At 42.0% G+C, this 12,205-nt stretch overlaps 1 protein-coding gene across 3 annotated transcripts in view; it reads left to right on the forward strand.

The window, feature by feature from the left end:
- Slc1a2 (solute carrier family 1 member 2) overlaps positions 1-11,249 on the forward strand; it is a 132,599-nt gene extending 121,350 nt beyond the window's left edge. For all 3 annotated transcript variants that reach the window (XM_021192027.2, XM_029536702.1, XM_021192028.2), the window contains exon 11: positions 1,982-11,249. In XM_021192027.2, coding sequence (XP_021047686.1) covers positions 1,982-2,053 — 72 coding nt within the window. In that variant the 3' untranslated portion in view covers positions 2,054-11,249. The remainder of the gene's footprint in view (positions 1-1,981) is intronic.
- Positions 11,250-12,205: the final 956 nt, after the last annotated feature.

The raw sequence follows: 12,205 nt of genomic DNA on the forward strand, positions 1-12,205 counted from the left end.
TCATCATGTCCAACTTCCCAGTGTCTCAGCTGTTTTAGACACTCAATAAATATTTGTTGAATACAACCCACTAGCATTGTGATTCCATGCCATGCTGGCATAGGCTTCTTTTTATTGGACTATAGAGCTAGTAGTTCAGTTTCTCCATACAACTGACTACCCAATCAACCTCCTGCATCCTTGTAGAATAATTAGCACTTAGATGGTCAATATTCTATCTGAGCATGCTGTTAGGATAACAGATCTGGGTATATTGGCTCTATAAATATCTTAGAGGTTTGTGTTGTTAGTTAGGTGACTGGCTTTAGCTCTTTGAAGGGGACTGTAGCCCCAGGCTTTTTACTCTTAAGTCAGTTACCTGTGTGGTCACTGATGTAGAAGAAGGCAGGCAGAACTATGTGCATAAATGCACATCCTTTCCCTAAGTATCTGGCTCACATGTATTCATTTCTTTGGGTGTCTTTCTAGTTAATTCTCACCCTCACCACTTTTTAGGTCCAGTTTTTAGAGCCCAGCAAGAAGAGCATCAACGCTTCTTGCCAAGGCCCTACCCTTGACTGAACAAGACAGGGATAGAATGGGTTAGAAGGTGGCTTCCAGCTTTCTTTGGTTCAGCAAAGGTTCAACTATCTTTGAAATATAGGTCCCAGTATGTATAAACAAAAAGCAAACATCTCCCACATGCTGTCTGGTTCTTCCAGGATGCCACATTGTGATTGATAGCTGTGCACTGCCATTGATGTGATTAATCACTAAGAGCCAAATAGGCACATTCAAGGCCACAAGGAATAGGCAGATTTCTCCAGTCTGTCCCTGGTAGTTTTTCTTGACAGTTTATTGAAGGGGAAACCAGTTTGCTGCAGCTCTGGTCAAAACTACTTTCAAGCATTGTTATGTCATGCTGGTCTCTTCATAACCGTAGTTTGGAGTTTTGCAATAGCCTTTTAATTCTCCTTTGAGTAACAGCATGTGAGCCATCACTGCTAATTGCATGGACTTTCTAAGTGTTTGGGCAGGGTGGGGAGCATGTACTAATGTGAATTGGATGAATGAATAGTGTTTTCATTTTCATTGCATGGTTCGTGAAAGGCACCTGGTTCTCTGTTCCCAGCATGCTGCATGCTCTTGATGCATGCATTTCATTCCCACTTGGGTAAAAAGGAGGTCCGATTTCTTTCAAACTTTGCTGCATTTGTCATGTCTCCATATCCTAATGCTTCCATAAATCCAGTCTCTTCATTATGTGGAATATCAGTCGTGGGTTTAAGTTTGCACATGACCTTGAGGACAGACAGACAGAAGGTAAGCTAGGAAACCTGCTTAGAAGTGGATGGGAGAACTTCCCTCCTGCATAAAGGTTCAGTTTGCTCTGGGCCAGAAAAACAGAATATAATTATAGGTTCCCAAATATCTACATCAAAATGATGTGGAATGCATTGCGACTGACCCCCCCCCCCACTTTCAAATGGTTCCCGTTTTAATTTCTAAAGCCAAGAAGACTTATTCAGTAGAGCCAAAACACCATCATTTCAGTAATTAAGACTGAACATGTATGAAATTCCCCTAGCCTCACTGTGACTGAACCTTTTACATGCATGAGTAGAAGTAGCTGCCTAATTCTGGATTGCTTTCTGTATGGTTGTATGGAGTAGCACATGGTACTCACTGTATTTTAAGGACTACAGTGGTATGTGATGGGTCTTTGGGTAGTGAGATAGTCTACAATCCTAAAAATATTGTTGAAGATGTCCCTACACTGCTGAGAATCTGTGATCTTTCAGGCAAATATGGATAATTCAACTCTCCATTCACTGCTGAACATCAAGATGGGTTCAAAACTAATTTTGAAGGAATACCATCTAAAACTATGGTTTTCCCATATACTGTAAGCTTGGATCTGGTGCTTCTCCACATGACCCATGGGAGGTGTTTCTTGTGGTTCATGGCCTGTAAGTTGGATGTTGATGGTAATTGTTTTCAGGTAACTCTGGCGGCCAATGGAAAGTCAGCTGACTGCAGTGTTGAGGAAGAACCTTGGAAACGTGAAAAATAATGACCCGATTCTCAGCCAATTCTTGAATAAACTCCCCAGCGTATCTTATGGTAAAAGATGCTCTCTAAACAGGCTTCCTTTACAAAAGGAAACAATGCATATATTTCTATGTTTACTTAATCTGTTAGCTGAGGCATAGTGGAGCTGTGTACACCCGTGATGATAGGCACCATGCTGTGTCTTTGCCAAATAATGCTTCATAACTGTCTAATTTTCTTACTTGTGTTATTGTCTGAATGGACGTTGCTGGAGAAACCACTTTGAATGGAAGATGTGTTCTTGCCAGCTTCCTTTTGTCTCAGTGCAAAACTGTGGATGCTATATTTTTCAAGGGGACAGGATGAAAGCAGTGTGGTGGTACCCTCCAGGGACTTGAGACAACGAGCACACATGGTGTTGTCTTCCTTAAAGTGTTCATGGCTCACCTTGTTCTACACAAAAGATTCTGCTTGAAGCTTCTAGAAGTACCTCCCCTCCAGCCTGTAGAGTTGGCACCTACATTGATGGAAAGCATCTGTCTGGGGGAACTCTTACAACTTACCTTTTTGTGCACTGTCTAAGTAGAATGTTTCAGAGTTTCAGTGGGTGCCCATACTCTGAAATTCAGGTGACCATAGAGGCCACAGCTCTGCCTTTCTCTCTCTCTCTCTCTGTGTGTGTGAGTGTGTGTGTGTGTGTGTGTGTGTGCGTGCGTGTGTCTGATGTGTATTGTGAAAAATGGGAAATTTCAAATTTGAAAATGATCTAGGAATCATTTGCATATTATCACTGTATACCTTGAGGAAAGTGAAGGAGCATAGTCAACTTGAATTTTAGTCAGAATTAAATATTCCAGTTCTCTTGTTTGACTTGCACTCGAAGAGCATATTGAACTCAAGTGTGATGATCTGATCTGGGTTTTTGTTCCACCCATAGATTCTCACTTGAGTTCCTCACCAAAAGATATTTCCAACATCCAAATCACATCCGTCACATCCTCGTCTGCTTATATGGCTGAGTGCTTTAGCCTCCTCATATTAAGAGACACACGTTGGCTATGACTCTTCCTATCATCTTGGTATATATCTAATATGTAGAAAGTGTTTTGTTATATTAAAGCACATGAAAACTATCACAAAACACAAAACGTCTTTGGTGAGAAAGGAACAGAAAGCAAACATGTGTATAAAATCCTATAAAGGTTCCTATGACAGAGACCACGCAGTTTCAAACCATCAAATGGGGACCAAGAATGGCTCTATACAACTTTCCAGATAGAATCCTTTCCAGGGACTATGAAAGTCTAAAGGAAGAAATAATATAATTGGCACAGCACGATGGTTTGCCTGTGGTAGGCAGCCAACGAATCCTTAATGATGGGTTGTGCAAGCTAAAATTGTGAATGTCTCTATTATTATCTTCTGTTGAAGAATGCACAGTATTTTCCTAAGATCCTGGGTTTAATGGTTAGCTGGGAACTTGAACCACTGAAAAACAAAACAAATTCAACTTGAAGGAGTGATAGAAGCTGAGCCATCAGCCAGCGCATGTGTGTCCTCTGAGGGAAGCAGAGCTGAGGAGACATTCAAAAGCAGTAATAGGACCCAGTGCCTCTGAAGAAGGGCACTGGGCCATTGCTTCTCCTCTTAGCCTCTCTTGTGACTTCTCTACTTCAAATCTGACAGCTCAGACACATAGAAAAGACAAGAGATTCCTGTTGCTTTATCTCATAAACCCTAACTATTTTTAAACAAGGAACACTATTGAGCAGTATTAAATTAATTAGTTTGTTCTGTTTCAGGTTTTGACTTTTGAAAAACAAGGTCTTATTATGTAGCCCAGACTGGCTTCAAACTCTCACACCTCCTGCTCAGTCTCGGTTCTAAGATCACAGGTGGGCACCACTGCTTCGGCTGGCAGAACTCTTGTTTATGTTCTTCTGAGGGACACTGCACAGGGTAGCCGTAACCACCAGTGGAACCCTGAAGGAAGACAAGAAGGGCCGAAGGGATTCCGCTTAGCTGTGGAACTATTCTAGATAGTCTGTAAGTGGTACCCCAGGGCTTTCCTATGCTGAGTAGATGTATCTAGGCAAGGCATCCAGGAGCATGCTGGGTTTTGCTGTGTCGGGGAGGGAAAGGCCATTCTGTACAATGTGTCTCCCCATACAAGAAGAAACAAGGCCACCTGGGTACTGGAACATTGCCCTTTCCTCAAAAGCACTCACAGGATGGCAGTGTTTGTCATCTCAGATTCTGCCTGAAAATCTGTCTAGTTTGTCTGTCTTCAGCTCTCCCCTTGCAGTCCTGTGAGCATATGTAAAGAAGGCAGGGCTTTCAGGAGAACAAAAGCACACTGTTTCACAAGTCAGGTTTTGCTGACTACATATGTTGTCTCAAGAGAATATGCTAGGGAAATCACATTTACTGGAAATTTAATACATTTTATTAAAAATAAATAATTTATCAAATTGGAGACTTCCCTAAAAATCTAGGACGTGGTGGACTTGACATAGTACTGTGTCTTGCTTTTGTAAGCCTTGTTAACCCTTTCCATGCCCTTTGGAGATTCCCTTGCCTAGAAAAGGTGCAGGAAGCTGAAAAAATAAAACAGATCCAATTTGTGTTCTAGTAGCCTTAGTCTAAATAGGGTACCTGTCACTGTGTGTGTGTATTAGTAGAGCCATCGTAGATCTGAATGCCCATAATGATGATTAATCTTTTATGTGTAGTTCTCTCTCTGTCTCTCCCTTTCATACACACACACACACACACACACACACACACACACACAGGGCGTGTGTCACATACACTAACTACAGGTACCAGGGAGGTTTGTATATTGGGGCTTTGGCAGTGCCCTTCCTTTAACGGATTCAGTTAATACTTTCAAGGAATCAAAATCATTTCAGGAAAAAAAACAAACAAATAGGTGAGCAGACGTTCATGCTTCCCTTTTTCATCCTTTCCCTACAAGAAGTAAGACATATCATCGTTTTATTAACTGCTGAGTAAAAGTCAACAAAGTCAATTCAGCCAGTGAACAGAGTGGTTGTTTTGAAAGTAAAATTTCACTGTGGGCTTCTGAGGGTGGCAGGACACCAGAGAATCCAGGCAGCCATCAGGACCTAAGCACACAAAACCTCAGTAAAGGCCTGTAGGTGATTTTTAGGACCATGAGATCACTACCAGATTTGATTTTTAACCTTTTTTTTTGGTGGGGGTGGGGGAGCTGGGGTGTAATAAAAGCCTGTGTGGCCCCATTGCCTGTAGAAGGTTTTATGCTCTATAAAAGGTACAACTAGCCTTTTCTCCTCACTAGTCACTAGTTAGTTGGGACATTCACAGAGCAAAGGAAGGATGCCAAAATGTCCCCAGCTGAAAATGAAGAAAGCTCAGAACTGTGTGCGAGGAATTCAGTTTATGGGTCAGTCCCTGCTGGCAGATGCTGGGATCTCAGTGGTTCGCTGATTAGGGTCAACTATGGCTGGAAAATCACAGCACATAGAAGTGCACGTAGTCAGATGCCCTTCAGAGAGCTGAAAGGCCTCAGAAGAAAACCCAACCCTGCCTTGCTTCTGTGAGTAATCTTCCCTTTGTTCTCCAAAGTAAAAATCTTATTATAATGTTCTCTTTTGTCAGAATCTAGGCTCTTGCCTATGCATTATTTTCCTCATGCAACAGAGCAATAAACCCGAATAGGTATTCGAATGCTTCTGGCTCAGATAAACAAGCCTGAGCAGCTCAGGCCTCCTTTGATGACTAAAATGGCAGCGGTTACAACCCCAGGGGGCAACCTGCCCTGCTTGCTGCTCTCTTCTCGGACCAATCTGTCTGCCCTGCTTTTTCTTTTTTTCTTTTCTGCTTATTCTGCAGCTGAACTCATCATCTATCAGTCAAGAAGAAGGACCAGATGGGATTTTCCAGTATTGGGATGCTTTCGGGGCTTCGGGGCCCAAGGGTCTTAAGGAGATAAGGTTAGAGTCTGAAGCAAGGGTTTCCTAAACCAAGTTGTCACTGAAGATTCATGGTCTTGGCATCTACAGTAGTCTCTGCTTAAACCCAAAAGAAGGATCACTGTGTGCCAACCCAGCCAGGTGGCAACTGTGACAGCTAGTTTTCTGTAGGTGGAGTGAGATTAAAGTCTCATCAAGAACACCAACCAGTTTAGGATTTTCCCTAAAACTCTCTTCCCAGTTCACTGCCCTTGCCCTTCCCTTTCCTCTCCTTTCATTGCTTAAGTGACTGTTTAGTAAATGGCCAAATAGTTAAGAGGGGCTTGGCTTGGAAGCAGATATCAGCAGATCTTAACTGAATAGTAATAGCCAGTCTCAGAGCCTCACACCATAATCAGGCAATGACACAGAGATGCTTCAAAACAACGTGGCTTGGGAGAGGAAACATTTGATTAAGACACTCTCCACTTATAAGGCTCACACAAGTCACTGTGTGCCCAGGTTTCTTACATTTCCTTCTGAAATGAGAAGGGATTGGACCAAATGCAGTTTTCTAATCTCCTTCCATATTACTGCTCTCAAACATGGCTTCTTTATATTGTAAGTTGAAAAGACACACAATAATGAATATTCAATTTAGATGTTTCCTGTCCATTTTGAGAAAACTCCAACTCAAGCTTCCATTCATTCCATATTTTACAACAAGCTTGGAGAGTGGCCATAGTAACCCAGTTTCCAGCATTCAGACATCAGTAAATATCCTTTGGTTAAAATCCCTATTCCCTAAACTCACTGTTCTCACAGAAGCAGTGATTTTGCTCAGGGAAATGTTCTGCAGCATCACCGTGAGCGACCAGACATTGCGCGTCTGCATTTTGAGTTCTTGCATCATACCTGCTGTAGCAACAGAGCCCACTCCAAATACTCAGCCCACATCATTTTCCCCAAACAGTCCTAATTGCCAACCCTGTGTGGGAATTTGGGAGCCTCTGGCAAGCAAGCTTGAACACTCCTGACATTTGGTGTAAGATTTGCACAACAGCAACGGTCTCCACACACCTTTCCCACCACTTGCATACAGACATGTGCATCCATTCTGAGCCTTCCACCACCCCCGCCCCCTGGAGAGATGTGCAGGAGGATTTGATTGATTTCATTAGAAAGTTCTCCTCTTGATTTACATGCATAACAGACATCATATCATTGGGAAAGATTATGTCACTTATAAGAATGGAGTTTTCCCCTTTGCCCCATCCCTTTCCATGTTCACAGTGTCTAAGTCATTACAGCAGAGAGGGGTGGCTGCACCTTACCCTCCCTGGTTCTGTTAGTGAAGGTCCTAGCTTGCATTTTTGCTCTCTGACCAAATTTCAACCAGAGTTAAATTGATGTATTTATTGTGGTGAACATCTTCATTGCCAGAAAAGATTTCAGCTCTTCAGATTTGAGGGAGTATAGCCTGTTCAGAAAAGGCTAATTTTTGTTGGTGGTGATGGTGGTTGGGGATTTACTCCTCTCAAGGTGATAGAAGATCTAAAGTGAGAGCAGAAAGATGTTTCTTAATTGACCTACTTAAGGTCACTGCAGAAAGTGTGGGGGGGGGGGAGTCCAGAAGGTCCTAGGAGATTGGGTTCACACTAACACTCTGAATCTGAATCATTTCTGATCAGTTTTTTTCTATGCTGAATCTTGTTTTATCCTATGATCCAGTTACCAATTTTGGTATTTTTAAGTCTTTCCAATTGTATTTTGAGGCTGAGAATAAAATCTACTATTGGAACAGACTTGGGCTCTGCAGAGGCATCACGTGACACAGACAACGGGTGGCAGAATATCTAGGTTCCCCTGGAGACACCCCCAATCCCTGGGTGAGCTTTAGAACCTAACAACCGACTGTTATCCTTATCACCATCCTCTGGGACATGGGGGATGATGCAGTCAGAGCCTTACTACTTCTCGGCTTTGTTCCTCCCTATGGCAACCATTTTATCCTGCCTGGAAATGGCCTCCTGCCCTAGGTGGGGGGCAGGCACACTTACAGCCAAGGAAGTGGTCAAACAGATCCCTAAGTTCTCTCCATGCTGCAACAAATTCCTTAATACACAAACCCAGAAACTCAGCTCCTGGGTGGCTTAGTACCCATAAGGTCACTTTCCTGTTCTAAGAGCCTTCGGTATCCAGATTCTTCTACAAACCACCTCAACTCTTTCCTCTTTCTTCCCTCCTCCATAAAATCTCAGCATCCCACCCCCACATTGCACAACAATGACCAGATCAGCTGGTCACTATAGAGATTTGTATATATTAAAACAAACCTACTTTTTGGAGAATTTTTTTGTATATTCTTTTTCTATTTGTTTTCTACAGATTGAGGACAGAGCTGGCAAACTGTGAATCTAATTTTATCTTGATGCCAGCAGATATATTTTAGCTTCCTGGTATGAATCTGTGTTACTAGGGACACCATATCACCCTCTGATCAGTATTGCACCTCCAATCTACAAAGTTAGTTTGGCCCAATCTTACATTCTTTCTTCCACAAATCCCCAAATTTCTTTGCTATTATTTATACAGAGAAATATTTATAGTCCTGGATATTACAAGTTTTAATGTTAATTTAACTTTTAATAACATTACACGTTTGTATCTACTCTTCAAAAATCATAAAGACTCGGAGTAGGCTAATATAGTCTCTTTGGTATCTGTAATTTTTTCAGACAGATATTTTCTTATGATATTTTCTATACAACCACATAGATAGAAGTATAGCTAATTAGAGCACACATTTCTATAGCAATTTGGGGTATCAACTGTTTCCTGAGCATACAGACACATTTGAGAAATTTTGGAACTCAGTCTTTAATGATGCAATGAATAACTTGACCAAACTCAGAACAAAGAATTGCTTAAGCCCCTTAGGTAGTTAGCATAGGCATTTGAGCAGTTAGCCCTTCAGCATCAAGGAATGGTGCTGACTGCTTTTTTCCAACATCAGTTCTTGTTTTCCCAATCGACCTTTCCAATTTTACTTTCCCATAAGATTAATAAAGGCCGGTGCTAATAGCAGGACTGCCTCTCTTATCAGAATCCCCCATGCATTTCTAGATGTTTATGTGAAAATTGACCTAATAAAACATAGAGTAGCAAAGACTGAGGATGATTAGTAAGTAAAGAATTCAGGACAGGTTTGGTGCAGTTTTAAGTCTTGCCAAGCAAAATGATAGCAAAACCTCACATTGTTATATGAATTGAACATATATTTTTAAGAAGAAATTAAAGACAACATATTTTTAGTACCCATTCAGAATCCATGCTGTATCACTGAGGGGGGCTGGAGCTGGGAGTTAGAGTCATACTGAGATTATTTAGCATAAACTCAAATAGTTTATCCTCAGGTAGGCAACAAACTTATTTAACCTTCCCACAGGTAAACCAGTAGCCACAGAATAGACAAGGTGTCTCTTCTCCACCGAACACACTCTCTGCAATGGTGGGAGGACTGGTGTTTTACTGTGTTTGAAAGAATAGCCTGTTACATAGATGACATAGTAGGATGTATTCAACCCTGCTCCTCATTAAGCGAACAGATTAGATGTGCCCTCAACTGGCTAAGATTGTATCTGTTTTCACAGCTAGCTATCAGAGCATGAGTTTCTTGTGTGTACACGCTGATACTTGGTTCACGCATGAAGACAGTGCCTATGCACTTTGTGTAGCTATCATGTAGGTATTTGTGTGTAATTTCAGTGAAACAATGTATAGATGTAATTTAATTTAACTGTTTTTCTTGGCTGTTTATCTAAATGCAATAGATGTGTCGATTGCCATTGGGAAACCTTTCTTTGCAGTCTTAGGTATCGTCTAAGAGTTATTTCTCTTTCTCAATGTGACCTGAGTGAAGAACTTACCTATGAAACCTCTGTACTGATGATTGTTTGCAAATCTCTGAGTCCAGCACCTTTGTAAATACAGCCCCAAGCAGGGATGGGGGTGAATGTGTTTCCTGTTACTCAGTGAAGTATCATCCTATGCCTGCATCATTCCCACTCAATGTACCAGTGGAACTTGTGGTTACCAAGTCTGAGGGAGGTTTAGAATGTAGACACTTATCGCTCCTCCCTCACCAGTGGACTGGGCTTAAAGAGACAGAAAAAAAAAAAAGTCCATCTCCTCATACTCAAATCGTGTCTTTGGGGGGAAGGGTCAACCTCTCTGGTTGTCAAATCTTCATCATGATGCTGATCTTCATCATGGCCTAAGATTGTGGAGAACCTTGTTACCCTTGACTTCCTGAGTTGGAGTATAAGAGTGTTTTTACTGATTACCAGTCATGCAGGTGAGATTCCCCCCCCCCCCACGCGCGTTCCCCGGAAAGCACAGTTCTGGCAGCAAATTGCACACCTGTGAGAAAACAACAGAGTACTAGAAGCACACCAAGGCCCAGGGCCAGCAATGGCTGAGGACCAGCAAAGGCCAACGGCCAACCTTGGCATTGGCAGAGGACCAACCTCTGACACACTGATCTTCAGTATGTGACAGGAGGCTGATCTCCTCTACCCGGTCTGCTCTTTGCATTTGTGGAATGGGTGGAGATGAGATTAACAGTGGCAATTAGATGTGATTTCACAAACTGCATTCTCACTAAATGCCATACTTTGTAGTTCCTGTAACCCCTGTCTTCCCCACAAAGACACTAGAAACAGCAGTGTGCTGGAGAGTACCCCTCCCTTTTCTCACAGATCATGGAGATGTGAAGCAAGCACACTCGTTTTCAGGGGCTTCTCCAGATGTGTGGAGTGAGGGGGTGTGGAGACTGTGCCCTTCAAATTCTGGATGAAAAAAAAGAAATGTACAGAAAGGGAAGGAGACTTTAGGCAGGATTATTTTTTGAATGAAAGATCAGATTAATGTTTTCCCTCCCGCTCACAGTCCCTGATGGTCTGGTGTCATGTAGCATAGTGCATCTATAGCACATGGTATTTAAAGACTAATGACTGCAAAGAGACTAATTTGGGGGCTGTTTCTTATATATGGAACTAGGAAATGCCTTGTTGGCAAAAGCACACCTTGGGTAGTTGAGATCTCCTGTGTTCGTCTTTAGCTTTCCCTGTGATGTAGACTCATGACTGTAACATTTCATGTGTAAAAAATAACTGGATATTCTTCATATGATGGTAATAACCTGTGAATTCAATTTTTCACTAAGTGTTTTAACTACTGTGTATATATATATCTCATCAATAAATGTAGATTCCAATTTCTCTTTGTGGTCGCCTATTCACTTTTCATTGAAGTCTGTTGGCTACAGAGTGTTAGTTATATCTCTAGTGGTATTTGTGGAAGAAATTATGGACTGAAGTCTATGATATTTCAAATAAACACTTTCTGAAAAAAAACCTCAGTGTGCAGTAAAGTCACAGCTAATGAAGCAAAGCTAGCGGAATGTGTGTTATGATGGTTCATCTGTAAACCAGCCATGCTAAGGAGGCTTCCAAAACCCCTGTTCATTTCTTATCTATGTGGCATGTTAATCCCCATTTAGCTAGAAACACTGTTCCTTTCTGTCCTCATCCAGGGAATGTCTTACTTAATCCACACTGGGGAGCATCTCTCAAACCCCTGACACAAACACTTTGTGAGAAAGTGAGGTTTATTTGGGGTCATTTTCTAGGAGGTTGAAATGTCTGAGTTCAGGTGGCCATAATCAGCATGTGCCTTGTGATGTCATAACAGGCAGGTATCATCACATGGAAGAAATCATACAAGAGTGGCCAGTGTAGTGGTTAGAAGAGGATAAACACAGGTGGAACAATTATAACCCATTCCCAAGGTCAAGTTATGTGAGACCTCACCCACTCCCTAGAAGCAGATGTTAATCTCTTCGGAGTAGCCTAAGTGACCTAGTCATCTCTCAGTATATCCAACCTCTTAAAGGTCCTAAACCTCCAACATTTGCACACTTAGGACCAAGCTTTTAGCACATTAACCTTTGTGGGTAGGAGAGATCTACATACAAACCACAACAGAAAGTATGCTAGAGGCTGTCTCCATGTTTACCAATGCAGGTTAAAAGAAACCCAGCAGAAAAACCTCAGCGCCCCTTCCTGAATGCTAGCTACCTCGATTCTGCTCATGGGTCAATGGCCAAAGCCTTGCTCTGTCTGGGGGGCAGGGAAGTATAACCTCATCAAGTGTATGGTAAGAAAAGGGAAATGAAA

Source organism: Mus pahari, chromosome 3 (genome assembly GCF_900095145.1).
Source record: "Mus pahari chromosome 3, PAHARI_EIJ_v1.1, whole genome shotgun sequence".
Classification (NCBI taxonomy): domain Eukaryota; kingdom Metazoa; phylum Chordata; class Mammalia; order Rodentia; family Muridae; genus Mus; species Mus pahari.